At 43.2% G+C, this 27,989-nt stretch overlaps 1 protein-coding gene across 1 annotated transcript in view; it reads right to left on the bottom strand.

Annotated features, from left to right (window-relative positions):
* The window catches only part of LOC309568870 (uncharacterized protein), a 54,911-nt gene extending 30,023 nt beyond the window's left edge, over window positions 1-24,888 (bottom strand). The window contains exons 1-3 of the mRNA XM_082274654.1: window positions 24,643-24,888; window positions 3,458-3,592; window positions 2,273-2,366 (exon numbers count right to left, since the gene is read on the bottom strand). Of these exons, the coding sequence (XP_082130780.1) occupies window positions 2,273-2,366; window positions 3,458-3,592; window positions 24,643-24,787 (374 nt within the window). The 5' untranslated portion in view covers window positions 24,788-24,888. The remainder of the gene's footprint in view (window positions 1-2,272; window positions 2,367-3,457; window positions 3,593-24,642) is intronic.
* Between the last annotated feature and the right edge of the window lie 3,101 nt (window positions 24,889-27,989).

The following is a 27,989-nucleotide window of genomic DNA, read 5'->3' as shown; positions in this document are numbered from 1 at the left end:
AGATTATTAGCAATAGATAACTATGGGACTGCTGTATTATACTTAGGTGTTGCTTTGTGCTTGGTTGATAGTTTATGTATTGTATTGCAATGACCATAGTATATAATGTTTATTTATTCAGTACCATTTTATCTTGATTAGCTATGTCTCCCTTCTAGGACCCCATCTACTTCACGGGTTTGTATTTTTCAGGGTATACCTGTCTTTTGATAAACAAATTAATTTCTCCTATTTCTATTACTGTTCCCTATATGTGCATTTTGTTGTTTCACTTTTACATGCCGCACAATGTCCCCAGGTGTATATGTCTGGCATTTTGGCCCTTTAATTATTTCTCACTAGGCGTGCAAGGGGGGCTATTGATCGCACACGATCAGTACCCCAATCTGCAGTGACTCCGTCCCAGCGGGTGTTCTGTTGCTACGTGACAGACACCCATCTTGGGCAGTGAGGTCATACTTTGGCACCGGTGCCTGTAGAACGCACAACACACCCCTGTATGACGGCGGGGCGGCGCTGTGCGCATCGGAGTCAGTTGGTCCTATTAGCCAGATACCACTCATGTGTGGTTGTCTATTGACGCGGTGCATGTGCGGGCATTCGACATCCCATTTAAACCAGCAAACTGACTGGTCTGACTGTAGAAAGCCGCCAACACACATAGCTACTATACACGTCAGAGGTAAGCTCTTACACACACCTTTATGGAACTCTCCCCACAGGGGATTCTTTTGGAAAAAGGGCCTCTTCTTTAGTGGGATACAACAATCCTAAAGTTTATATTTACCTTCTATCCTAGGCCCTACTTTGAGGAACAAACCTGCTTGGAGACCTGTCGGATTTTCTCCTAGTATCAATTGGTACACTTCAAGGACCAATCAATACAATTTCTTAATACCCCAATATACAGTTATTGATCAGTTTCATTTATTGTTCCTGTTTAGACATATGTTTAATATGGAGGGATCTGCTAATCTCCATGTATAATCAAACCCCTCTCTAGTCGTATTCTAAATTTAAGCTCTGATACACCATATGCATTAATGTCTTATAGACAGGCTTCTCTTTGGGACACAGGGACTTTTGGCCTACTTTCCAGGGAGTACCTCCATGAGATACTGTGAAGGGCTTGGTGACAACCACTGTCCCCACTCTGACATGTGCGATGCGGCAAATACAACCACATCCTCTTTTCTTCCCCTTTCTTCCTTTGGTTCTTGTTTTAATGTACATGGCTTATGATCACCAGGAATATCTTGACTGGTATGTAACTAACTATATTGCAAGTAATATATTTGCTATATAATTGAAACAATATATTTTTCTATTAATAAAAATGTAGGAATATCCTTAGCTCCACTTACTATACCCCTGAGGAAAGGTTTTCACCTGAAACGCGTCAGTTCACTTGGGGAAATTGTTACCATGATGTTCTATGCATCCTGACGATCACCTATTTCAAGCTGTGAAAATGTTATTGTTAATCACACACATATGTGGTTTCTGTATATTTGTTATGTATTTCACTGTGTCATCAAAATATTTTTATCTTTATACAATTGAATAAAATAATATTTTATTACTTCTTTAAGCTTGGTTGCCTTCAAAGTCCCACCTGTATAGGGGGTTGTCCATTGATTGACATTATCACAGATTGATGGCCACCAACATCTTGGACTTCAAATAGTGGGTTACCCTACGTTAAATTAGCATTTAGTAAACCAGTGTAACAAGACCTGTCCAGCTTCATCAGTGCTTTATAAACATTAAACTTGTTCTAAAGATTTAAGCTTTTTTTCTTTTTTTTTTTAACCTTATTGCATGATCTGCATCAGGGTAGCTCCCCCCCCCCCCCCCCAGGCCCACCCTTATATTTATCAGAGTTCAATCTTGATTAAGCATTGTCTTTCTCTTCTCTCTCCCACCTTTTTTTGGCTCAGAGACAACAGTAGGAGCCATTGGCTTCTGCTGATGTCAATCACTGCCAGAGAGTAGGGAGAGGGGGTTTGAGGCTGAGCCATGCTCTGTGTTAATGGACACACAGGCCTTGGCTGGGGAATGAGCTCACACGAGTGCTCCATAGCTAGAGGCTTGCTATGGTGAGCACTCAGCAGGGGGAAAAGCCAGGAGCACTGGCAGGGAACCTGAGAGGAGGAGGAGGAGGATTGGGGCTGCTCTGTGCAAAACCATGAAAGTATGACATAGTTGTTATTAAAAAAATGATGGGTTTACAATCACTTTAAGCATTGCATATACAATATGAATAACTTACACTTCAACAGGTATGCACCGTCCACTTTTCATATCTAAGCCCTCTCCAGATGGACATTTTTTACATTCATATTTGAAAAAGCTGCTGCTGTTATCTGGAATCAAATTTAGAATAAATAATGTTTATGGGTTAATGGTGTGAAATGACATGTATTATGCATACAGGTTTAGATTGTATGATACTTTTACAATTCAGTCATCTGCATTTTCTTATTGGCTTAATTGTTATTACAAAAACATACAGGCCAAGGGAGGGGGTGGGGAGAGGAGGTGTAGAAGAGGAGTAGAGGGTGTCAATATGGCTTCTACCACACCATATTTGTAGTATTCAAAAGTATAGTTTGAGTCAAGGGGAGGAAAGGATTAATAAAGGCCCCTTGAACCTCCTTTAGGGAAAGGGAGCCTTGACTGCTGGAAGCATGGCATCGCTGTGGGTGTGAACCTAAAAGAGAAGTTAAGTAGCTCCCTTGGGATTGGCTACAAAGACCTGAGGTGACTGGGTGGAGCCTGAACTCTAGGAAAAGGGTATGCTGGGGCATATCCTACTGCTCTGAGGAGATTCAGCTGTTACAAGAGTTCACCCCACCCCCCCCCCCCTCGCCCATTGTGATGTTTTGTCACAGCTTTATTGGCGGTTTTGGCCTTGCCAGCAATTGATGTTGCTTTATGGGCTATGCCATCAAGTTAAATTTTGGGGTCTGTCTGGCACTGATGGTAAGGACAGGCCTCTTAGACTGTGTAAGTTTATGTTTTATGGGTGCTCACGGTAGAACTGTGACTGGCATTGTCGGGTGCTCACAGTATAACCATGACTGGCACTGTTGTTTGGTACATTTGGAAAGTTGTTACTTTTGCAAAGTTCAATAAAGCTGTGGCCTTGCCCTATTTCCAACGTAATCAGCTTCTGTGTCTTTTTGGGGGGCAAGGTATTGGTTTATTAGCTGCTCATAAATGAGCCTATGCTTCTCAGCAGTCAAGAGGATGACTGGGGAGAATAACAATCAGTTTGTCTGTATAATGTTATTTTTTATTTTTTACCAAAGCGCAGCAGAACCTTTATCATGTTTTAAGATATCTACAGTATTTCTTGCAATATAACATAAATGTAGAAGAGCAAAATTAAATTGTATCAGCACTGCAGAGAATTAGGACTGATGAGATAAACCTAATAGGCAAAAGTTATTACCTGTTATGCTAAGTCTCTCCCCACTCTTGCACTCTTGCAATTTCCTGCACTCTGTACAGCTTGTTGTTTGACAACCATAGCCCTCATGACAGCGGCATTCCATCCTATCATGGATACATGGCTCTTGGGGCAAAGCTGCAATTGAGAATGCATCATTTTATTACTTGATCACATTGCAGGCATCATGCAGTACCTAATGTTTTTTCCAATGATTTTTTCCCATTAACCTTGAATGCTTTAAAGCTGGCCATATAGGTTACAATCTGATTTTACAATCCCTGTACAGTCTGTAGGTGGGGTGCAGCATGATGCGGCAGCAATAAATCGCACAGGCAGATGCAATGGAAAACTTGTATTGAATTTGAAAGGCAACAGTTTACAACAAACCCAGTGGTAAGGTTGCCCAACCTGGTGCACTCACACTTTCCAGTGTTGTGAAGAGAGCAAGTATCAGCCAGACTGACAACATCTGTTAGGAGATCAGAATGCGGCTTGTCCTTCTCATGCCCAAGCAGGATGGTGTCCCAAGGAGTTGACTCTACGCTTTCCCTCCTCGTCAGGAACCTCTCCCTAATGTTAGTGCTACCCCTAACAGGTGGGGAATCTGTCTCTACTCTACCAACTTCCAAATGCGTGCCAAAGCTGGGAGCTGGGGCCTTAAAATGCACTTCCTTACTCAAGAAGGCTGCTAAAGTCATGGAGTGGATTTCTTCCCCAGTGACCCAGAAAATTATAAAGGAACTATGTTCCTTCTGACTTCCTCTCCAACTGCAGTGCAGAATAGTGCCACCCGCAGTGGAGAAAGTAGACTGCACCTGCCTACAAGTGGGTTTTTAGTTTTACCAAAAGAAAGTAACATGAGACAGTCTAGACCAGTGATGGCAAACCTTGGCACTCCAGATGTTTTGGAACCACATTTCCCATTATGCTCATGCACTCTGCAGTGTAGTTGAGCATCATAGGAAATGTAGTTCCAAAACATCTGGGGTGCTTAGGTTTGCCATCACTGGTCTAGACAGTTCATTTAATGTATTTCCACAGTTATGCAGGCCCTTGCATTATATAGATAATACCAATTGTAAAGGAATCATACTATAAAAATGTAATGTGTATAGTGAGAAAAAGAAATTCTCTAGTGCAATTAGGGCTTGAGGTGCTTAAGTCCTTCCATAGTTATGTGCCACCTTCCTAGGTAAATGCTAGAAGAGTATAGTTTTTGGGTCTTTCTGTTTACCTGGAAGATTGCCAGAATGCCAGGTAATTTATATTGCTCTCTGCCTACCAGGGAGCAGGATCCAATGGTAGGGTCTTCTCATGGTGCTCAGGTGCAGTTCAGCTTGTCTGAATGTTTTACACTGGTCCAATAGGGAGGCATGTGCCTCGGTGCATGCTGGATGACTGTAAAAATGGCAAGGGCACATGTGCTCGGGGTCTTCGGCTTAAAAGCGGGGTCCTGGAGGGTAGGGGTGGCTGCCCCTCCTCTGTAGAAGGGGCCACGCGACCTTGGGTGGTCGAACTGAGGGCCAGAAAGTCAAATAGAAGCTGAACCCAGAGGTCCTGCAGAGCTGACTGGAAGGGAGACACCAGGAAGGATCTGATTCTGTCTACAGTGAGTACAGGTCTGTGTCATGGGACCTGTCATGTGAGGGCTATCCCTTCAGTGAATGGGTGTCAGTCAAGGGGATGCTAGAGAGTGTCTTGAAGATAAAGTTGTTGCATCAAGTCTGCTGCTAGAGAGAGCAAAAAGACCTAGTTCTTCCATACAAGTGGCAGTATGGTCAAAGGAGTGTGTCTGCTTCAACAAGTAATTGGGTGAGGCCAAGTGAAAGTTGTCCTTATCTACTGTGAATAGTTTTAGTTGGAGTACCCCACTATTCCCTTCTTCCATCCAAGTTCCACAATAAATATAAAACCAAATCCAATGGACTGTTTATTGAGTAACGAGCAAACGGGAGTAAGGAGGGATATGCGAAAGTTCTCCAGCAACTGTCTGCAGGTAATCAGAGGGAGGCCAGAGAATGTGCACACGTCCTCTAAAATAAAATACAGGAATTGTTTTCTTGTTTTAAAGTAAAGAGGAATGAGAGAAGAAAAGGGGGGTGGGGGTGTTGTTAGCAAGGGGAACATTGTACATTTTAATCCAGTTATTTATGGATACAGCTCAAGTCATTGTAGCTAGGTTAGATTTTAAATGCTAAAATTGATTATATTGGGATGAAAATAATAAAGTTTTCTTAACCACTTTAATACAGGGCACTTCCCTCCCTTCCCGCCCAGGCCAATTTTCCCCTTTTAGCGCTGTTGCATTTTGAATTTATGTAATTTCCCCCCCACAAATAGAGCTTTCTTTTGGTGGTATTTGATCACCTCTGGGTTTTTTCCTTTTTGCTAAACAAATAAAAAAAGACCGAAAAGTTTGAAAAAAAAAAAAAGTTTTTTTGTTTATGTTATACAATTTTGTAAATAAATAAGTTTTTTCCTGCACTGATGAGCACTGATGAGACTGCACTGACAGGCACTGATGAGGAGGCACTGATGGGGTGGCACTGATGGGGTGGCACTGATAGGCGGCACTGATAGGTGGCACTGATAGGCACTGATATGTGGCACTGATAGGTAGCACAGATATGCAGCATTGGTGGGCACTGATAGGCGGCACTGCTAGGCACTGATAGGCGGCATTGATGGGCACTGATAGGTGGCACTGATGGGCACTGATAGGTGGCACTGATGGGCACCAATGGGCACTGATAGGTGGCACTGGTGGGCACTGATGGACACTGATGGGCGGCACTGATCGGCACTGACGGGCGGCACTGATGGGCACTAATGGGCACTGATAGGCGGCACTGGTGGGCAATAATGGGCACTGGTGGGCAGCACTGATGGGGAGGGCAATGGGGGGCTCCCTGAGCCCTGATTGCCATCCCTGGTGGCCATAGTGGGCATCCCTGGGGTCATAGTGGGCATCCCTGGGGTCATAGTGGGCATCCCTGGTGGATCTAGTGGCATCCCCCCCCCCGAGAGTCTGCACTGGTAATCAATGATCTGATTACCAGTGCCGACCCCCCCCTGTCAGGGGAGCCGCCGATCGGAGCTCCTTTACTCGTGCCTGTCAGGCACGAACTAAGGAAAGCCGATCAACGGCTGTTCCTATTTACTATGTGACCAGCCGTGATTGGACACGGCTGATCACATGGTAAAGAGCCTCCGTCAGAGGCTCTTTACCGAGATCGGAGATGCAGGGTGTCAGACTGACACCTTGCATCACGATCGCCGCTCTGCGCGCCCCCGGGGGGCGCCCAGAGCTGTGTTATCCTGCCGCCGTCATATGACGTCCGGTCAGGATAACACAACCACATTCCCGCCGTCATTTTGTAATAGGGCAGGCGGGAAGTGGTTAAAATATAACTAAAGGCAAAACTTTTTTTTATGGACAGCGTGCAGGGTGATTAGATTGCTTGCCAGTTTTTATTGCTGTCTGTTCCTCCATTAAGGAGACTCACCCTCTCTATTTGTCCTGTTTACCATTATCAATGAAAGTGAAAGTATAAGAAAATCCACAAATTTTGAGTTGTCCCCAGAAAAGTAAAAGAGGGGAAATCTTCCAATGGGGACATTAGTTCTGGTGACCTGGGGTTCCCCAAGGAATTGCATTAATTTGCAGAGATTTCCTATCACATCCTGTTTGGCTATGGGGCAGGAAGTGAAAGGAAATCTCTGCAATGGGACACAGATGGCGAAACAAAATTTGACGGGTTATAACCCTCCCTTTCTCTATCCAAAATTTTTAAAAAAAGTTTTGCCTAGAATTATACTTTAAAGTGGAGTTCCACCCTATTTTTATACTTACCTCCATCTTCTCGCTCCGGGTCACCTGAAAAAGAAATGGATAATCGCATATTTTTTTTTTTTTACTTACCTCGTAGCGAAGAAAATATACTTACCTTACTTCCTTCTTCCTCCTTCCTCGGCCGTGGCCCGTCGTCACTTCCTGGCTCTGCAATGATTCCTGGGAGCTGAACGTCATAGCTCCCAGGAATCATTGCGCCTGCACCGGCCCCGACGTCAGTTCCGGGTCGCGCGCGTCATCCCCTTCTAAACAGCTTCTGGGCATGCCCAGAAGCTGTGGAGGGATGACGCGCGCGACCCGGAAGTGACGTCGGGGCCGGCGCAGAGCATCGTGGGACCAAAGAAGGCGGAAGAAGACGCCGAAGGGGATCTCGCTGGCTTCAAGCTGCCCACATCTGAGATGGCAGCGCTGGACAAGACGTTTGCAAGGTAAGTATTTGTCCTAACAGGTAAGTGCAACCCGGGACAGATCAGAGGCTAGCCATTGTGGAATGCACTAGCCCTGACTGTCCCGGGGGTATTAAAAAAAAAAAAAAAAAATCCAGGATGGAACTCCGCTTTAACTACTGGTTTTTGAAACCAATAAGGGGCCGCAGCCAATTTCTAGGCCAATATAGGCTTAGTTTTTTTTAAATGTTATGTTTATTTATTTTCTTGGTGCCTAGGATCCCATGGCTTAATTTTTTTCTTAATGATTTCAGTATGTAGTTAAAAAAGTGAATCTGTGCTACTCTGTATAGGACAAAGCAACAGGTAAGTGTTAAAGAGGAAGTAAATCCTAAGGCATAATTTGTACAATGTCGCAGTCCCACTAAAAATCGCAGATCGCCGCCATTACTAGTAAAAAAACCCAAAAAACAATAATAATGACATACGTTTTTCCTGTAGTTAGTAGACGTGATAACTTTTGCGCAAAGCAATCAAAATACGCTTATTGCGATTTTTTTTACAAAAAATATGTAGCAGAAAACAAATTGGCCTAAAATGTTAAAAAATTTAGATTTTTACATTTTTTTTTTTTGGAAATATTATATAGCATAAAGTGAAAACAAAAATATATTTTTTTCAGAATTGTCGCTCTGTTTATAGCGCAAAAAATAGAAATCGCAGAGGTGATCAAATACCACCAAAAGAAAGCTTTATTTGTGAGGAAAAAGGATATCAATTTTATTTAGGTACAGCATTGCACGACCACGCTATTGCCTGTTAAAGTAACGCAGTGCCGAATCGCAAAATATGGCCTGGTCATTAAGGGGGAAAATCTTCCGGTCCTGAAGTGGTTAACTATTATTAAGGCTTAACTATAGTGTAACGGAACAGGACACCTCTGACTGGGTACCTCCATTGACAGATACTCCTAGTGCTTCCCAGGGCTCAAAGCACTCCACCAAACACCGTAACCATTTCAGACCCCACGAACCAGCGCAGCTTGGTTAGGGTCTCGCCGTCTCCTCTCCCTGGACCTCCGACAAGGCTCCAGGTTCCTGTGGGTGAACCTCTCTTTCCCCAGAGAGTGCAGCAGAACAAGCTCTTACACAAGCTCTTACAAGAGCTTAGTGATTATCTAAGGGAGTATGGAAGACCATAGGATATTCCCCCAATAAGAGACAGGACTCTAGATTGAGGGTGAAGTAACTCTAGAGCAACTTTATTGAACAAGAAACAGACTTATATACAGTTTTCACCCACAAGGTTACAGCCCAGGTGGACCTTGTTGAAGACTGGACGTAACATTCTAAAGACAATAGGGAAGTCTGCCAATGACAGTCTTTGTGTCTCTCTCACAGCCAAGCATGGAATACACTGTGTAAGGTGGTATTAAATCTTTATATTTCTATTTGAAGATTTTGCTGACAAATATTGAAGCAATCCAAACCATTTCACTCATAGTGACAGTTAGTACCGTCACATATTGGTACTGTAAATATCTCCTAACCGAGTACCGTTTAGGAGATATTTACGGACACCCGTTCCTGTGCCGTGAATGATGGCTCCCCTACGCATGCACAGGAGTGATATCCTCGTGGCTCTGGCCTGTCACACAGTCACAGCTGCAGGCCCGAAAGGAAGACCGGGAGAAGATGGATGTTGCCTCAAGCGACTACATCGCATCGCTGGAGGGCTTAGTTTTCAGGTAAGTTTCCTTAGCCAGACATCTATGGAGGGGTAAGTGACTTACCACATGTAACAGCACTCATTCCTGATGATTGGCTGAGACAGTCAACCCCATATAAGCGCTAGCTTGAGTGTTCACAAGGCTGTTCCCCAGCCCAGTATGTGAATAGAGCAGAATACATAATATACATGCTACTGGGGAAGAGAAGAATACAGTGAACCTGTTGCTTTGCCCAGCATGAGCACTTAACAAAATTGGGTTAACCAGTTAAGGACGGGAAGGATTTGCCTCCTTATTGACCAGGATATTTTTTGCAATTCGGCACTTCATTATTTGAACGGAAAATTGCGCAATTGTGTGACGCTGTACCGAAATAAAATTGATGTCCTTTTTCCCCCCACAAATAGCACTTTATTTTGGTGGTATTTGATCACCTCTGCGATTTCATTTCTTTTTTTTGCGCTATAAAAAAAAGAGCGACAATTCTGAAAAAAAAAAGAAAAGATATATTTTTCACATTCTGCTATATATCCCCCCCCCAAAAAAAGAAAAAATGTAAAAATCAAAAATTTTCATCCTTTCAGGCCAATTCTACTACATATTTTAGGTAAAAAAAAAAAATCACAATGAGCATATTTTGATTGGTTTGCATAAAAGTTATCGCGTCTACAAACTAGGGGAAAGATTTATGTAATTTTTACTTTATTTTTTTTTTTACTAGTAATGGTGACGATCTGCGATGTTTATTGGGACTGTGTCATTGCAGCGGACAGATCACACCACTAACTGACATTTTTGACACTTTGGGGGGGACCAGTGACATTACTACAATAATCAGTGCTAAAAATGTGCACTGGTACTGTAATAATGACACTGGCAGGGAAGGGGTTAACCTAGGAGTGATCAAAGGGTTCATTGTGAGCCTAGGGGAGTGTTTATAACTGTGGGGGGAGGGACTTGTGAAATGATCACAGAGATCCGTGATCCTATAAAGAAGGATCACAGGTGCTCTGTGATCATTCCAGAGAGAAGAATGGTCTGCTGTGATTACAACAGCTGACCGTCCTTCTCTCAGCGGGGAGCGATTGGGGTGCCCGACGGGGGGTTAACATGTCGGCCGTGTAAGTGTTATGTGGGCGGCGCTGCGGAGGCTTCGTTTTAGGGCTCTTTCACACACACTGTCCGTTGGATGGACTCCGTTTTTCTCATCGGGGGATCGACCCGCCGATCCCCCGCTGAGCAGGAGAATGACAGCTGTTCTCCGCGCTATGTGCGGAGACACAGCTGTCAGAGCCCCATACATCTCTATGGGGGAATCAGATCGGAACGGACCGTCGGTCCGTTCTCATCCGATCCCATCCTATCCGATCCAATGGACGGATTGAAAATAGTGTTTCCATCCGTCCAGATTTGACGGATCGGATGTCAGCAGACATGTCTCCGCTGACATCCGATGCCCCATAGAGATGCATGGGGGGACCGTTCAGATCCGCCTGTCCATTTTTTTGGCGGATCTGAACGGTCCGCCTGTGTGAAAGGGGCCTTAAGGTATTTCATAAGGAGCTGGTATGCAATGCAAACCAGCTCATTATGCCTTTGCCTTTTCAGGTTTTATTACTTTTTATTTTTTGGAGGTTTGCAATCTCTTTACATTTGTATTTGTTGTACTAGTAGCAACAGCAAATGGTTAGCCCACGGTCAGGATGTGACTGTATCCCATGTGATTGCTGTGGTTACACTGCATGGTTATGTAGTATTATGAAGAAAGACGTGAACAGAACAAGAAAAATATCACCGGTTACAGTATCTTGACATTAGCTTATGGGAATTTTGTGTTTTTTTCAGTGACCAGCACCAATACCAATATTCTAAAGCAGACATTGAGTCATGGCTGGATGGAACTGTATTGCTTGTAATGACTATTATCTGTAATCTGAAAATCAGTGTTGGTAATTGTCCTAACCTTTTCAGATAGCCTGCCCAGTTGGTATACTGTGTGTCTATAAACATTTTTCTACAACTGAAACGTAGGTAACCACAAAGTTTTATGTCTGCTAATCGAATACAAACCTAATTACTCTTCTATTAATTCCTTCCCAAAAAGTTAACAATTTTCTGTATGTTTAAATTGGAATTTCAGCTTAACCCTAACTATTCCTAAAGTGTTACTAAACCCAGGAGCTTGCATTCACTATATCTGGTCTCCCACAGTACACAGAACATGGACATGCAATCGTTTTAGTAAATATAAACTGTTAAAAAGCTTTTCTCATCAGCAGTATATAGCAGTCTTGTGACTTCTATCAGTGTCTGGTTAAAGCTTGTAGGAGGAGTTTTCATTCTCCTCTATCTGTCCACTGAGGCTGCAAGACCCCTCACCATCTGTCTGGACAGTGGTGATTGGCCCTGTGCTGATCACATGTACTCTCCCAAGAAAAGAAAAAACTCTCTAGCAGTGCACACCAAACTGAGCATGTGCAGAGTGCCACCAAGGCACAGTGGAAGAAGGGAAGGATTTGAGAAGATAGGATCACACAGTCTTTTTACACAATGTGGATGATTAACCCCTTAGGTTATCAGTGAGTATCACAAGCATGCTTTGATGCATGTGTAGCGGGTGCCGGTCAGCCTGCTCATGTCTCCCACCTCCCACCGGCCATGCCGATATATACAAAGGAAGGCTGGCATGGACACACACACACAGCCTCTCTGCGCCTGTGGGGGATTTTCACCCGTCCCTCTACTCTCCTCCTTTCATTGTGCAGTGAGTAAGAGACACTCACAGACAGAGTAGCTCAATCTGCTCCCTCCCCTGCTTCCTCACTGGTAGGGGAGGGAACCAATAGGACTCCAGCACAGGAGGAACAAAGCATCATGGGACATGTAGTCCCCAACACAGATGGCCCTACTGTAATTTACGGAGGGAAAACGACACACCCCAGCAGCCCACAGGGACAAGAGAAGGAATCTTACATAGAAAGGCTGCCTGGGATCAAGGAGATACCACAAGGCAGGGGAGAAGACTTGACTCAGGGGAGAGGTGCTGCCTTCCCAGGGCGGTGTGCTCTTCCTCCCACAGTTCCACGGCCGGTCGGAGACATCCTGCTTGAGAGGGATCCCAGGTGCATGGTCGCAGGATTTGGTGAGTGCGCCAACCGACGTAGGTATACATCGATCGTGCCCCTGCAGCTAGGGGGCGAGCGCGCGCTGCTGACGGGCGCTCCCGCCCCCACTCGGCAACGGGGACTCTGATGCAATGGGTAGGCAGCTCCTATTGCTGCCTGACACCCGCGATCGCTCCCCGCTGAGAAAGAAGAACGGTCAGATGTAAACACAGCTGACCGTTCTTCTCCCTGGAATGATCACAGAGCACCTGCCTTCTATATAGGAACACAGGTCTCTGATCATTTCACAAGCCACGTCCCCACAGTTAGAAACACGCCCCTAGGTACATATTTAACCCCTTGATCACCCACAGTGTTAACCCCTTCCCTGCCAGTGTAATTATTACAGTAACAGTGCATAATTTTAGTACTGATTACTGTAGTAATGTCACTGGTCCCCCCAAAAGTGTCAAAAATGTCAGTTAATGTCCACCGCAATGTCGCAGTCTCACTAAAAATCTCAGATCGCCGCCATTACTAGTAAAAAAAAAAAAACAATAAAAATGACATAAATCTTTTCCGTAGTTAGTAGACACGATAACTTTTGCGCAAATCAAAATACACTTATTGTGATTTTTTTTTAACAAAAATATGTAGCAGAAAACAAATTGGCCTAAAATGTTAAAAAATTTTGATTTTTAATTTTTTTTTTGGGGGAATGTTATATAGCAGAATGTGAAAAATATATATATTTTGTTTCAGAATTTTCGCTCTTTTTTTGTTTATAGCGCAAAAAATAAAAATCGCACAGGTGATCAAATACCACCAAAAGAAAGCTCTATTTGTGGGAAAAAAAGGACATCAATTTTATTTTAGTACAGCGTTGCACGACTGCGCAATTGTAACGCAGTGCTGAATTGAAAAAACTGGCCTGGTCATTAAGGGGGCGAATCCTTCCGGTCCAGAAGTGGTTAAAGGAGTTGTAAAGTCAGGCAGGTTTTTTATCTTAATGCATTCTATGCAATAAGATAAAAATCCCTCTGTGTGCAGCAGCCTTGCCAGCACCCCCTAATACTTACCCGAGCCCCATCTCTGTCAAGCAATGTCCACGAATCCCTTGGCCATGCGGGACTCTCCCTCCTGATTTGCTGAGACACAGCCTCGGTGCCATTGACTCCCATGGCTGTCAATCAAGGTTTGTTAGCCAATCAGGAAATAGAGGGGGTGGGACTGAACCATGGCTCCATGTCTGAATGCTCACACCCAGCTCCAGCTCGGCTCGGGTGCCCCCATAGCAAGCTGCTTGATGTAGGGGGGACTTGACAGGAGGGAGGGGCCAGGAGCAGTGAAAAGGGACCCAAGAAGAGGAGGATCCAGGCTACCCAACTGCACAGAGGAGATAAGTATAACATGTTTGGTATTTTCTTTACAAAAAAAAAAAAACAAGACTTTACAATCAGTTTGAAGAGGAAGTAAAGTCTTCTGTTTTTTTTTTTTTTTCTTTTTTTTCTTCCCTGCAAAGTAAATGCACCATGTCCTAGTATGCATCGCATTCTACCACATTAAGTGACACTTACCTGCAAACGAAACCCGCGTTGTTACCACTGGTGGCCGCATCCATCTTCGCCGATCTTCCTTCCGGGTCTGCAGACTCTGGCTGTATTACTGGCTGGAGCCGTGTGACGTCACTCCCGCGTATGCGCACGGGAGCCGCCGGTCACGGCACAGGGCTCTGGAGAAACGGCACGGGAGCCTGTTTGTTAGGAGCGCATGCGCCGATGACCTCATCGGCTGCATGTAATGTAAATATCTCCTAAAATGCAAGTTCAGGAGATATTTACAGTACCTATAGGTAAGCCTCATTATAGTCTTACCTAGGTACAAGTTATAAAGGTTATTGTGCAAACACTTTAAGTTGTTTCAACTGTGCTATTTGAACTCCACACACTGCTTGTGCTATACTGTTATAAATCAGAGTTGTTTTCTGACTACTTGGTTAGGCCTCTTGCATATGATACTCGTGTTTTAACATCTACCTTTGCAGACTTTTTTTAATGTATTTGCGCATTTTGCGCAATTTCACGCGCACTCACGTATCAACGCTAAAAATGCACGAAAACATATTCTTGTGTTCTTGTTCTGCACAATATGTAAAGGGGCATTTGCGCACATGAGGTGGGAATTACTGACCCAAAAAAGCCGATTTTTCTATATTTATTTTTTTACCTAAGAATGCACGGCACTTGTTTATGCATCTGTGTGCATAGGCACATTACAATGAATGGGCTGTATTTTAGCTTAGTAAAAAAAAAAAAAAAATCTGCACTAAGCTTTTTCAAGTTACAGTGTGCAAAAGGCCTTACCCTGCACTGTTTGCTGATGGTGAAAGTTTCCCATTAATCAGACTTTCTGGTTCACCACAGTTTGGGGTTTAATAACTAAAGCTATAGAGGGCACAATAAGTCTCAATTCTGCAGAGAAACCAATCAGCTTCTAACCTCAGCTTGTTTAACCACTTGCCGACTTATACTTATACTGCAGCAGGTCGTCTCTGTTCTGCGAAACAACGTACTTGTATGTCGCTTCATGAGACAGCTAATGGTGGTGCGTGCGCGCCGATTGGCCACAGAGGGAGCCAATCAGCGGGTCCGGCAGACGCTATGTCCGCCGGGCACCCACGATCGCTCCCCATGGAGACAGACCGGCTGTCTGCCGTTATAAACATGGCAGACCGTTGTTCTATCAGTGATGAACACAGGGATCCTGTCTTTCCCCTATTTAGGAACACAGGTCTCTGTGTTCATACAGCAAGCCCACCCCCCACACAGTTAGAAAGCACCCCCTAGGGACACATTTAACCCCTTGATCACCTCTGGTGTTAACCCCCTCCTTGCTAGTGTCATTAGTACAGTAACAGTATAATATTTTTAGCACTGATTACTGTAGTAATGCCACTGGTCCCCCCCAAAAGTGCCAAAATGTCAGTTAGGTGTCAGATCTGTCCACAAAAAAATCCCTGATCGCTGCCATTACTAGTAAAAAAAGAAATAAAAATGATATAAATATTTCCCCTAGTTTCTAAAGCGATACATTTTGTGCAAACCAATCAATATACACTTATTGGGATTTTTTCTTTACCAAAAATATGTAGCAGAATACATATTGACCTAAAATGATGAACACATTTGATTAATTTTTTTTTTATTGAGAATGTTTTATAGCAGAAAGTAAAAAATATTGTTGTTTTTTGTTTTTTTAGAATTGTCGCTCTTTTTTTGTTTATAGTGCAAAAAATAAAAATCGCGCAGGTGATCAAATACCACCAAAAGAAAACTCTGTTTGTGGTAAAAAAAAGTACATGAATTTTGTTTGGGTCCAGAGATGCACAACAGCGCAATTGTCAGTTAAAATAATGTAGTGCAGTATCACAAAAAAATGGCCTGGTCATTAGAGGGAAAATCTTCCGGTCTAGAAGTGGTTAATAAAGCTTTAGCAACAAAACCTAGGAAGCTGATTGGTTTCTCTGCAGAGTTGTGACACATTTAGGCCTCTCTAGCTTTAGTAAATAAACCCTTTTATGTCTATTTTGTCCCGTGCTTGCATTTAAACTGTTTACTAGGTGTGCCAGAGGGGCTGGGATTGTTCTTGGGATTGAGAGGCGGAGAGCAGAACCAAATATACTGAAGCTGCTCCTGCAGGGGTAGCGCTCCCCATATACAGACTGATTTTACTGTTGTGGGTTTAGTAAGACTTTACCACCTCTTCCCCCTTCTAACTAGGGTTGCCACTTTTTCTTCAAGCCAAACCCAAACACTTTAGCAGCGCACAGAAAAAATATTATGTTTAGTATACACTAGAGCAGTGATGGAAAACCTTGGCACCCCAGATGTTTTAGGAAATAAATTTCCCATGATGCTCAACTACACTGCAGAGTGCAGGAGCATCATGGGAAATGTAGTTTCAAAACATCTTCAAAGTTTCACTATAGGATAACAGACCTGGGACACATTTAGGGGCTCCAAAGAGAATAGAAATTTGGGGCGCATAGTGCCCCTCCCCCAGGGCCGGATTTTTGCCGCCCTAGGCAAAATAAAAATTGCCACCCCCCCCATCCCAAGTTGCTGTAGGGGTGCAAACCAGTGGTGGCTGGTGCTCCATTGGTCGGGGGGGCAGACGGACCTGGCCAAGGGCATAGTACTCTGCTCCCCGAGCCCACCCTTTTTTGAAGCCTATTAGAGCCTCTGGCTCTGATCATGTGCTTAAAAAAAACAAAAAAAACAACCGTCATTGGAATTCATGTGCAACCGGCGCCCTGCATGTAGATTAGGGGGCTGGACGCAGGGATAGGGGGGGCAGCACCCCTGCGCCCCTAATGGATGGGCCGGCCACCACTGATTAAAATGCCTTCAGTGACTTACGGTACGTCACTTACCTCGGGTCTGGCTCCACTGGCGCCCCCTGCTAAGTTGCGCCCTAGGTGGCTGCCTAGGTCGCCTTACTGGTAGCGCCGGCCCTGCCCTCAACCTCCTGTCAGGCCCTGTTCCGAGCCTCATTCCTGTCTAATTGTCCCCCTGAAACCTGGACACATGATTCAAAACCTGGACTGTCCGGGTGAATCCTGGACAGGTGCTCCTAACCTCTATGCCTACTAACCCGTGTAAAAAGATGTGTACACTCACCAATTTTTAGGCTGCCGTGGGTCCAGTCACATGATCTTCCCTGTGTCAGCTGGGGAGAGGAGAGAGCACTCTGGCAATAGCTGGTAAAGTCTGGAGCAATGATTTCACCCTAAGGTTTCAATGGCCTGTCCATTGACGGCGCTCCCTCCTCTCTCCTGCAGCCCCTGCTGACTGACATGGGAGCAGGATCAGACGTCCAGACCTGAGCGGCCCGAAAACAGGTAAGAAAATACACCTCATCTTTCTTGCACAGGCTACTAAGCAAAGGTGTGTGTTGGTGGTGGGGGGAGGGGGCAGTTTTAGGAGTAGTTAGGGTTAAGCTGAATTCCACTTCTGGACCACCCCACGTACATTTACTTCAGCGGGGCGGCCTCTCTGCACGAAATCAAGTACCTGTACGTGATTTCGCTCTTCCTGGTTTGGGGCATGCACGTGCCCTGACAGCAACCAGCGATTGGACACAGCGGGAGCCAATCAGCAGGTCTGGCAGACCCAATGTACGCTGGCACCCAGCGATCATTCCTGAGGCAGACAGATCGAAGTTCTGTGACAGGAGAAGACAGAGATGATGTGTTTCTGCTAAGCAGGAGCATGGATCTCTCTGTCTTTGCACATTGCAAGATTCCCCCCCACCCCCACAGTTAGAAAGCAGCCCCGCTCTCATGCACATCGCTGGATCAAGATGGGGCTCAGCTAAGTATAAGGGAGGGGGGCTGCATCCAGAAGGTTTTTTTTATCTTAATGCAAAGAACACAATAAGGTGAAAAACCTTCTGCCTTTAGAACCACTTTTAAAGTGGAACTTTAGTCAGAAAATTAGGTCCTGCTAGATCACTTTGGGCTGGCCCCAAATGCAGGTATAGCTATGTAAAACATTAAAAATAAGTGATTATACTTTTTAAAAACCCGGGTCTCACCCTGCTCTGCACATGCTCAGTTGCTCTCTGTTTTTAGGCACTGCTGAGTTTATAGAAGCTGATCTGCTGATAGCTTTAAAACGGAATTAAACCCTCCTATCCTTTACAGCCAAGGAAGCTGCTTCTATTTGATCTGCAACTACTATGGTGCTGCACACGTGATCGGTTATGACTATAGTCTTTTGATGGTTTGACCATTTGGTTGAGTACATAATTAAATCAAACTGTTTTTTGAAACTGGTAAATCAATGGGTTTAGTTCTGCTTTATTATTTACAGCTGAGGATTTGGGCTTCAGCAAAATGGCAGCCCCAGCAAGAAGAAACAGGAGCAATGCTGGAGGAAATTTACAGCACACACTTATTTTGGTAGTATAAATATTAATGTGGAATAGATGTTCCTTACTAAAGAAAAATATTTTTTATCAAGTTGTTATAGGTAAAGTTTCGCTTTTAACAGCTTTGTTGGATCAAGCCTAAATATAGACCTGTTACACATAAATGTATATTTGTACTGTATGGAGCACCACCTGTAGTTAGCAAACTACTTATATATATCGGTTATAGAATCTGTTGTGGTTTTCCTGTTGCTCGTGAAATGTGCCTGGTGAAGCTACTGTATATGAAAGGATTTTTTTTTTGGTTGGATGCACCTAGCCTGCTGCCAGTAAAGCATGTCCTAGACACAAGTTATATTTTGGCCATTTTTATCACTGATCGTGGGATAAACACACATGATTTTTTTTTTTTTTTTTTTCACACATGATTTTTTGAGATATTTAAAGTGGAGCTCCAACAAAAAGGAGAAGTTCCTCTTGTTTGTACCTTCTGCTGCCTCATTTGGCACTTTTTGAGGTGGAAGGGGGAGCGGGTGCCTGGTTTTGACAGGTACCCGCTCCCACTTCCAGCTTAGATCAGTACGACAATCTACGATGATGTTCCGCCTCTCCTCCTTCCGCTAGAAGGCTTCACTGCTGGTTTCCCCTACCTAAGATCTCCAGCTGAGGAAGTCCATGCCCAGGGACGATACGCGTATAGGGGATGGAGTCTTGTGATTGAATATCATCCCGTGGCCATCTCGGAAGTGTTTTACTGATATATCTATACCAGCTAGCACTGCTTAAGTGCTCATTTATGGGAGTGTACCACTTTTTTCTTGGTTTTGGGATTACAATTTATGCAGAGAGCACTAGATATTTTTCTTTGTTTTTCATTTGGAATGGCCATCTGCTATCTGTTCCCGAGAGCTGACAGAAGAATATTGGCGATACGGGAGACCGATCACTGCAGAGACCTAACATTGTCCCCAGAGGGGAACAGCTGATTGCGACCCACTGGTGAAACAGGGGTCATAATGTGAGATGAACCAACTATTGACTGGATTATGTCTGGCACTTTGGAGTTTCCTCTCAAAAGGATATTTAACTTGCGCATTTGACCATACTTATATGATGGTCCACAGGATAGGGTAAGAAGCTTGAGGTGTCACCTGGTGGTGGAAGCACTACGAGTTGGGAATGCAGGGACACTAGTGGAACAAGAAAATTGTGGATGATTTGTTCTTGTTGGACTTTTTCGTTTCACATCGACTTTATTATTTCAGCCCTTGAGAATGGGCTTTTATGGACACTATCCTAAGTACTATCCCGTACTTGATGTGATTTTTTATTTTTTTTGTTCACGTTATTCACCTAATAAGTTTGATGTCACTACAGTTATCTATATTAAAGTTTTCTATATTTACACAATACAGAGTTTGTTAATTTTCAGCGCTGCTTTTTAAATTTTTTTTTCACATTTCTTGCATTTGGTGTCACAGATTGCTTAAGCGGCTGCTCGCTTGTAGTTCATATGTGTCAGCGCGGATATTCTCTTTGATTTTTTTAGTAACATCTCCGGCACCTGCACCCAAAGCCGGTAGAAGAATCGGCTGGGGTGCTGACATCACTGAGTCCCTGAACAGGTAAGTGTCCTTATATTAAAAGTCAGCAGCTACAGAATTTGTAACTGATGATTTTTTTTTTTTTTTTTTTTGGGGGGGGGGGATACTGGAGCTACTCTTTAAGTTTATTAAAACGTAAAAATCTATTTCATACCATGTGTTTTTTTTTTTCCTAAAGTTGGTGGATCAGGAGGTGTCTGCAAAGATGCAATATGATCCTTATATAACTGTCAAGATTTTGTGACTATTGTCTCACAACTATGGGAAGCCTAAGAACCCCATTAAAAAAGAAGGTGAGAAGCACCAACTCTCTTCTTCTGGGGTTTGCCACCAACACTTTTGGCCTCCTCACTGGAGATCGAGGCAGCAGCAGAAACCATTGGCTCCTGCTGTTGTTAATCAAACTCGTGCAGGCTCGCTCCGGAGCTCCGGAGCCATGCTCTTTGTCCATTGATACAAACAGCGTGGCTTAGTCCCTCAGTCCCTCAGTCCCACCATCCTCTCGCTTCTTGTTGACTTTGATTTACAACAGCAGGAGCCAATGGTTCCAGTTGCTGTCTCGATCTCCATTGAGGAGTGAGAGAGCCAAGAGAACCACTACTCTCTGGCACGACACTGGATCAAGATCAGTGCTCAAGTAGGTGTGAGGTATGGCTGGGGGAAGGGGGCTGTACACAGAAGGATTTTTTATTTTTTTTCCAAAGAAGGTTTTTTACCTTAATACAGAGAGTACCTTTAGAACCACTTTGAAGAACAATAATCAAATGCATCCTGGAGAGCCAATTTTACATTTTTTATTTAATTATTTTCAGTTATTGCAGTGATTTGTTACTGAAGATGAATGCAATGTAGATTTAGATCATTTCTGCCCTAATCTAATATGGCTGCTTACAGGCTATCCCAATGACATCAGAGATAACTTCACTTGGGATTTCCCATGCATGCACAACGCGGTTACACAGTCATTGATTTACTAAAGGCTTAGAGACTATTTACTTAGCAAAATCAATGATCACTAAATAGAGCTAATGAGATGAGGCTGTGTTGACTTCAATGAACTGATTGCTTTCAAAATTATTTTTTAAAAAAATTCTGAAATACACAATGGAGTATTTAGAGTGAACACAAGTTCACCCTATTTACTAACATTCAGTTTGCAAAGTGAAAAGCATGTTTCTTCAATTAAGCTTAGATGCCCAGACCAAAACTAGCAGTGTCGGTATTCATTAATTATGCTTGTAAGTTTGACAGTGGGGTCTAAGTAGGAACATTAATTAACATTCTCATGAAATAGGACATTATGACTGCAATACATCTTTTAGGTCATCACACATGAAGTGGGTAATAAAGTTCACCCATTCCATTCCAAGACCACTATCATGATAAATGTGTTTTTGAGATATTGGTAATATAAATAATGACTTTATTAGAATGAAATTCTTTGTCTGCTTTTAAATGCATTTGTATATGTGTTCACATTTGTATGCAAACTAAGCTATGCAGCAAAATGGACAATAACATGTTAAAATGTATGTTAAGGGCAAAACTTCCTTTTATAGTTTTGGATATAAAAGGCAAAGGGTAAACCCCTGTCATACTATTTTTTGCTGTTTGTCACAGTGACGCAACAGAAAGTAAGAGGAAATATTCTTAGAGTGAGAGGGATTCCCCTTTTAACCCTCATTCACATTGAACGGGGCTTTGGAATTGTGCAACTTCATCTGAACTCAAAGCCGCATTTCAGTCCGACATCAGGGGCGACTTGAAAGACATATGTGTGGGTTAATGCACAGATGTCTATTGAAATCGCCAAAAGTAGTGCAGGAACTACTTTAGGAAATCGGTGCGGCACCGCAAAGTCAACGTGGCACCGATTGGGACAGTGTCATTGCCGTCAATAGGCTGCGTTTTGACCTGTCAAATTGCATGTCAAATAGTGCCGATGTGAATGGGGGCTTCAACAGCTGTCACTGGAACAACTGTTCCTTTGTGGCACCCTCCTAGTCAGGTGCTAGGTAGAGAGTATAGTTTTGGCTCTGTCTGCCTATCAGAGGAGCAGCAGGCACAATCTATATTGTTCTCTGCTTAACAGAGAGCAGAATCTGTAGTTAGGTCTGCTCAGTGCTCAGTGTGTGACTCATCTGGTCTTAGGGAGTGTCCGCAGCTGATCCAATGGGGAGGCACATAGGATGCTGGAGGAAACCTGACCAATGACACACAGACTTTTGGTACTGCCCCAGGGATTGGCGCAGACAGTTGGTCTCGGTGCATTATGGGGCAGGGTATAAAAAGCCACAGGCAAATGAGGTACAAGTCTTTAATGGGAAGCAGAATGAGTCCCAGAATGAGGGTGGCGGCTGCCTCCTCTTCTGCAGCAGTTAGTGATGCTTACATGCAGTCGGCCTGGTGAACCTACAGAGTGGAGCTGAACCCAGAGGTCCAGGAGAGCTGACTGAGGAGTTAGGGCACTGCGAGACTCTGGAAAAACAATATCGTGAGTACGGAGGATCTTGCCCAGGGGTCTGCCCAGGAAGGGGACCACTCCAGGCAGTGCAGTCAGTGGACGGGTGTCGGCTAGTACAGAGAAAGGGGGTACTGGGGGAGTACCCAGAAGAGAAACATAAATAGGAATACGTACCTCATCTTCATTCAACTAGCAGGATGAAGTAGCGGCCTTGCTGCAAGTTAGAAGTCCTCTGAAGTGTGAATAGTTAACAGTGGAATATCCCACACATTCCTTCTCCTATCCTAATATAAATAAAACAACAAAAACAACAACAACCCCTAGACTGATCATTGACTGAGCCAAGAACTTAAAGTATTAAGATTTCTGCAAGCAGTTGCTACGAGTAACCCAGGGGAATCCAAAAGTGTCACTCTTCAGCAGTCCTCTAGGGGGCAGTGCTACACTATCAAAAGATTTATCCTCATCTCTTGATCTGATGGCAATTCTAAATTATGTTGGAAGGCGCTCACGCTATCACTATTAGTGACTCAAATCAAATAAACACACTAACAGACATCTAACACCAATTTAGCAAGACCCTTGACTAATAAAGTAAAATATTGCACAATTTAGATTAATTTCACGGTTTTTATGTACTATCCCTGTGATATATACATTTTCACACAAGACTGAGGGATTTGCACTTTATGTTCTATATCACTTTAACAGCGCAGCACTTTATACATCATTTAATTTTCAAATTTTGGGTTTCTAATAACTTTCTCGGTGATAATGGTTACCAGGACAAATAGAGGGGAAAATCCCCAGCAGAGACACAGACCTAAATAAAAACTTAACAGAAGGTCTCATCCTTCCACACTCTATCCAAAGCTAAATAAAAGTTTTACCTTTATATTCACTTTAGGCCCCTTTCACTTTGGTAGTTCGCTTGCCTGTCACTTTTTCAGATGGATTGGCCCAGGTATGTCTATGTAAGTAATGCCTGTCTGATGGAGGCTGACCGGAATGGACACAGCTGGTGAAAGGGCCCTCGAACATGATGTATGACATTTGTCAGCAGCAGTAGTAAGAATACAGACCAACTGCTTCAGCGGACCCCCCAGTAAAGCTCTGCTGTCCCACTAATGAGCCTAGAAACCTCACGTTGGGTGTTGCTGGATAGAGGGAAGGAAAACCATTAAACATCAGTTCGCTAATCTCCCCTAAGGAGCAACATGCATTACGTCCCTTCTATTTTTTACTGTCACTTTCCCTAGGAAGAAGCTAGTGGAGGGCAATCTGTGCTCCATTAGCATCAGTGGAAGGCAGGTAGGACATCAGGGGTCAAATAAACTCCTGATGTGTCATTAAAGAGAACTGTCTACTGTATATTGTGCTTGATTAACTGTTGCGTTAATACTGTATCATATAACATAACCATTTGGAACTACCACTATTTTATTCTCCAGGGTTTCTGCTTTCCTATAGAATGTTTGGGGGTTTTATCAAATCTTCATGCGTAAATTATTATTTTTTTTTTTTAATGCGTAGTTCTGGAAGTAAAAGAATTATAACATTGCCAGGGGTGCTTACAAAGATTACTTTTTGTTCACATGGGTTACATTGCTGCCACTGCTCATGGACCCCTGGCAATAATTATTTGCCCAAACCGCTGTCATTTTTGATGAACACCTTGGTCTGTGTTTAAGTGTGTAGTAGAATACAAATAAATATTTGTGAAGTAAAAAAAAAAGGAATTCATAAAGTAAATACTAAAATTACGAGTATTAACAATAATCAGAATATAGTTATTTATAGAGTCCTTAAAAACACTTTTCAGCTGTCTTTGCCTATTTCAGAACACATCAAGCCTACTGGGTTGATCTGTTCAGATGTATGTTCTCTCAATTTATTACCTAATTCATTAAAAAGAAAATGAACAAAAAGTGTGACTGTTGCAAAAGGAAGCGACCATTTTAATTAATCAGCCCCCTAATCCCTGGTTACAAATAATACAAATGGTAATATTTTAAAAAAGTAAAAAAAAAAAGATTTTAAATTAATTCACGCATACAGCATTTTTTTTCCATTTTAAAAACACACTATATATGGTAGAATAAAATAATACTCACATTGTTGACATTTCGGGCAGCATATTAGTCCTTCTGTGGTATAGACAGGGTGTTCATCCCTTCTGCATACCTCCGTCACCACTGTTGCAATCCCATTCATAAGTGTCATGCACCATGCTCCAAAAAACAACTCACTTAGTCTCATTATTGCTCCTTTTTGTCTGAGGTTGCTGAGATGCTGTTTACAAGGCTGAAAGGTTCTTCATAAAGTCTTTTCCTTCTTTTGAACAATGAAACAAATGCATCTTATGTTCGGCACATATCTTTATAGCTATGTGGGAGCTTCCTGGTTGTGGTCATGACGTCTGCTGCACTCTTCAGACGCTTGAAAATATCTTTAAGCCCTTTGCTGGGCTTGTTCCATATGCAACGTAAGGAGTTATGATATTTAAGGTCTGTAACTGATGGTTAGGAGTGATGGGCCAAACACCCCCCTGTCCAGTTCGCACCAGATCATCTCAAACAGGGGAAAAAGTTATAGCGAACATGCAAACTCTGTTAAAGTCAATGTCAAAGTTCTCATTTTAAAGGCTTATATGCAAGTTATTGACATAAAATGTGTATTGGGGGCCAGGGTACATGAATCAATACAAAAAATGTTTTTAAAACTATCGTTTTTACAGGAGCTGTGATTTTAATAATGCTTAAAATGAAACAATAAAAATGAAAAATTCCTTTAAATTTTTTTTTAAATTCCTTTAAATTCCTTTAAATATTGTGCCAGGGGGTCCCCTTCATGTGCCTGTAAAGTGGTGCATCTGTACGGTGTATGTAGCCTGCTGCAGCAATACTGACATTTCTAAAGGAAAAAATGTTATTTAAACTTGCTCGCGGCTGTATTGTCGGCTCCCAGCAATACAGATAAAAAAAATGAAAAAAACAGGGTGAGGTCCCCCCCAAAATCCATACCAGACCCTTATCTGAGTGAGTAGCCTGGCTGGCCAGGCTGGTGGGGGGGGATGAGCGAGCACCCCCCCCCCTCCTGAACCATACCAGGCCACTTGCTCTCAACATGGGGAGGGTGCTTTGGGGTGCCCCCCGTGCCCCCCCAAAGCACCTTTTCCCCATGTTGATGGGGACAAGGTCCTCTTATGGACAACCCTGGGCTGTGGTTGTCGGGGTCTGCGGGTGGGGGGCTTATTGGAATCTGGAAGCCCCCTTTAACAAGAGGGCCCCAAGATCCTGGCCCACCCTATGTGAATGGATATCGGGTACATCGTACCCCTACCCATTCACCAAAAAAGTGTACAAAAAAAATAAACACAAAAGCCAGTTTTTGACAAGTCCTTTATTAAAAAATAGAAATAAAAAAATAGTAGATGGAAATCCATCGTCAATCACGTCGCCCGCCACACCTGAAAAAGATAAAAAAAAGGCGCTCCCGCCTGTGATGTAACCGGTTGTCCCCGCTCCCTTCCTATAAAAGAGCTGTCATGTCTCATTAGCCGGGAGGTGTGTGAAGAGGCGGGAGCGTCTTTTTTTTTCTATTTTTCAGGTGCGGCAGGCAACGTGATTGACGATGGATTTACATCGGGGGACATTATTGTTTTTATTTTTTAATAAAGGACTTGTCAAAAACTTGTTTTTGTGGGTTTTTTTTTGTACACTTTTTGGTGAATATATGTTTGTTTCTCTCTTTCTAGACATAATTTTATGCATTTACTCTGAGGAAGCGAGCGTACAGCTCGCGAAATGCATCAGTTCAAGATGCATTATACTCATTTATTATATTATGTATTTATGGCTATGTTTGAGACTGAGATGCAATGTACCATCATGATATATATACTATGTGACATACCATTATTTATGTTATGTATTGTTTACAACAATTACCAGTTTGACATGGCATGTGTCTTAGCAGTTACCTTTTCATTTATCCTATTTTGTTTTCATTCCCAGCCACATGTATTCACCCAGGGCCATCTTTAATATTGATTGGACCCTGGGCAAACATTTTCTTGGGCCCCCCATGCAATTTTTCTCTCCACCTTCTCTGAGACATACAATAAACAGCAGCTAGACTCAAAATCAGTTTACTTAATCAGATCAGGCAGCAATTGCAATTGGTTGCCAGAGGTTACAGTGTATCATTACTGCTCACTGACTGACTGCTAGAGGTTACAGAACACATTATGGCTCACTGTTTATTTGGTCGAGGTTAGAGCACATGACTACTGCTTGTTGATTGGTTTCTAGAGATTACTGTACAATAACACTGCTCACTGATTGGTTGCTAGAGGTTACTGAACATCCTTACCACTCACTAATTGGTTACTAGAGGTTACTGCATATTATTACTGCTCACTGATTGGTTGCTAGAAGTTACTGCACATCCTTACCGATCAATAATTGGTTGCAAGAGGTCAGTGCACATCATTACTACCCACTGATTGGTTTCTTGGTGCACACCATGGACTGGGGAGGTGAGGGGACTCATCAATAGATAGAAAACTCCTAGGGATACAAGGACTCCTGGGATCAGTGGCATTGCTGAGGAAGGGGGGTGATCAGTGGCAATGCTGAGGGGTAGATGGGATCAGTGGCAGTGGTGGAGGGATGGGATTAGTCAGGAGGCAGGACACTGTGGCAAATTCTGAATCATGTAGAGCAAAGCAGGAAATCTTTGGCAAGTATATAGTGGGGGATTCTACACTGACCACCAATGTGAGGGGAGATTTTACACTGATCACCAATGTGAGGGGCAATTTGCACTGACCACAATGCAATGGGTGATTTTACACCCCCCACCAATATAAAGAGGGATTTCTACACTGAAACCAATGTAATAGGAGCATTTTTACCAACCACCAGTGTAAGGGGGAATATACAATGTTTACACTGACAACCATTGTTGAAGAGATTTGTACTGACCACCAATGTAAGGGCAATTCTTACACTTACCACCACTGTAAAGGGAAAAGTTACACTGACAACCAAAGTAAGGGGGGCATTTACACTGACCACTAGTATGAATGAAAGGATTTTTCACCAAGCCCAATGTAATGAGAAGATTTACACTGACCACCAATGTAACTGAGACATTTAGACTGCATTCACATTTCTTGTGTCAGGAAAACATGCAAATTGCTTTCCTGACACCACAGAAATGTGCTGCCCTTCACCTGGTACACAGCAGTGGCATTAATTGTTAATGACACCTTCACTCATCTGCTGAGATGTGCGTATTCACATCCACCAAAATTCAGGGTGCTGTGCCACCATGGTGTTTTGAAAAAAGGTTCCCCATCCAATTTGCTTACCTTTGCAGAACAGGCTGATGGTAAGCTTAATGACCTCAGTTGTAGGCAGGACTTTCAAGCCTTTACCTCCCCTCCCTGTTTTTT

Source organism: Pelophylax lessonae (assembly GCF_965119305.1).
Source record: "Pelophylax lessonae genome assembly, chromosome: 12".
NCBI classification, from domain to species: Eukaryota; Metazoa; Chordata; class Amphibia; order Anura; family Ranidae; genus Pelophylax; species Pelophylax lessonae.
The sequence above is the reverse complement of the archived record's forward strand: the minus strand, read 5'-3'. Positions and strand labels throughout refer to the sequence as shown.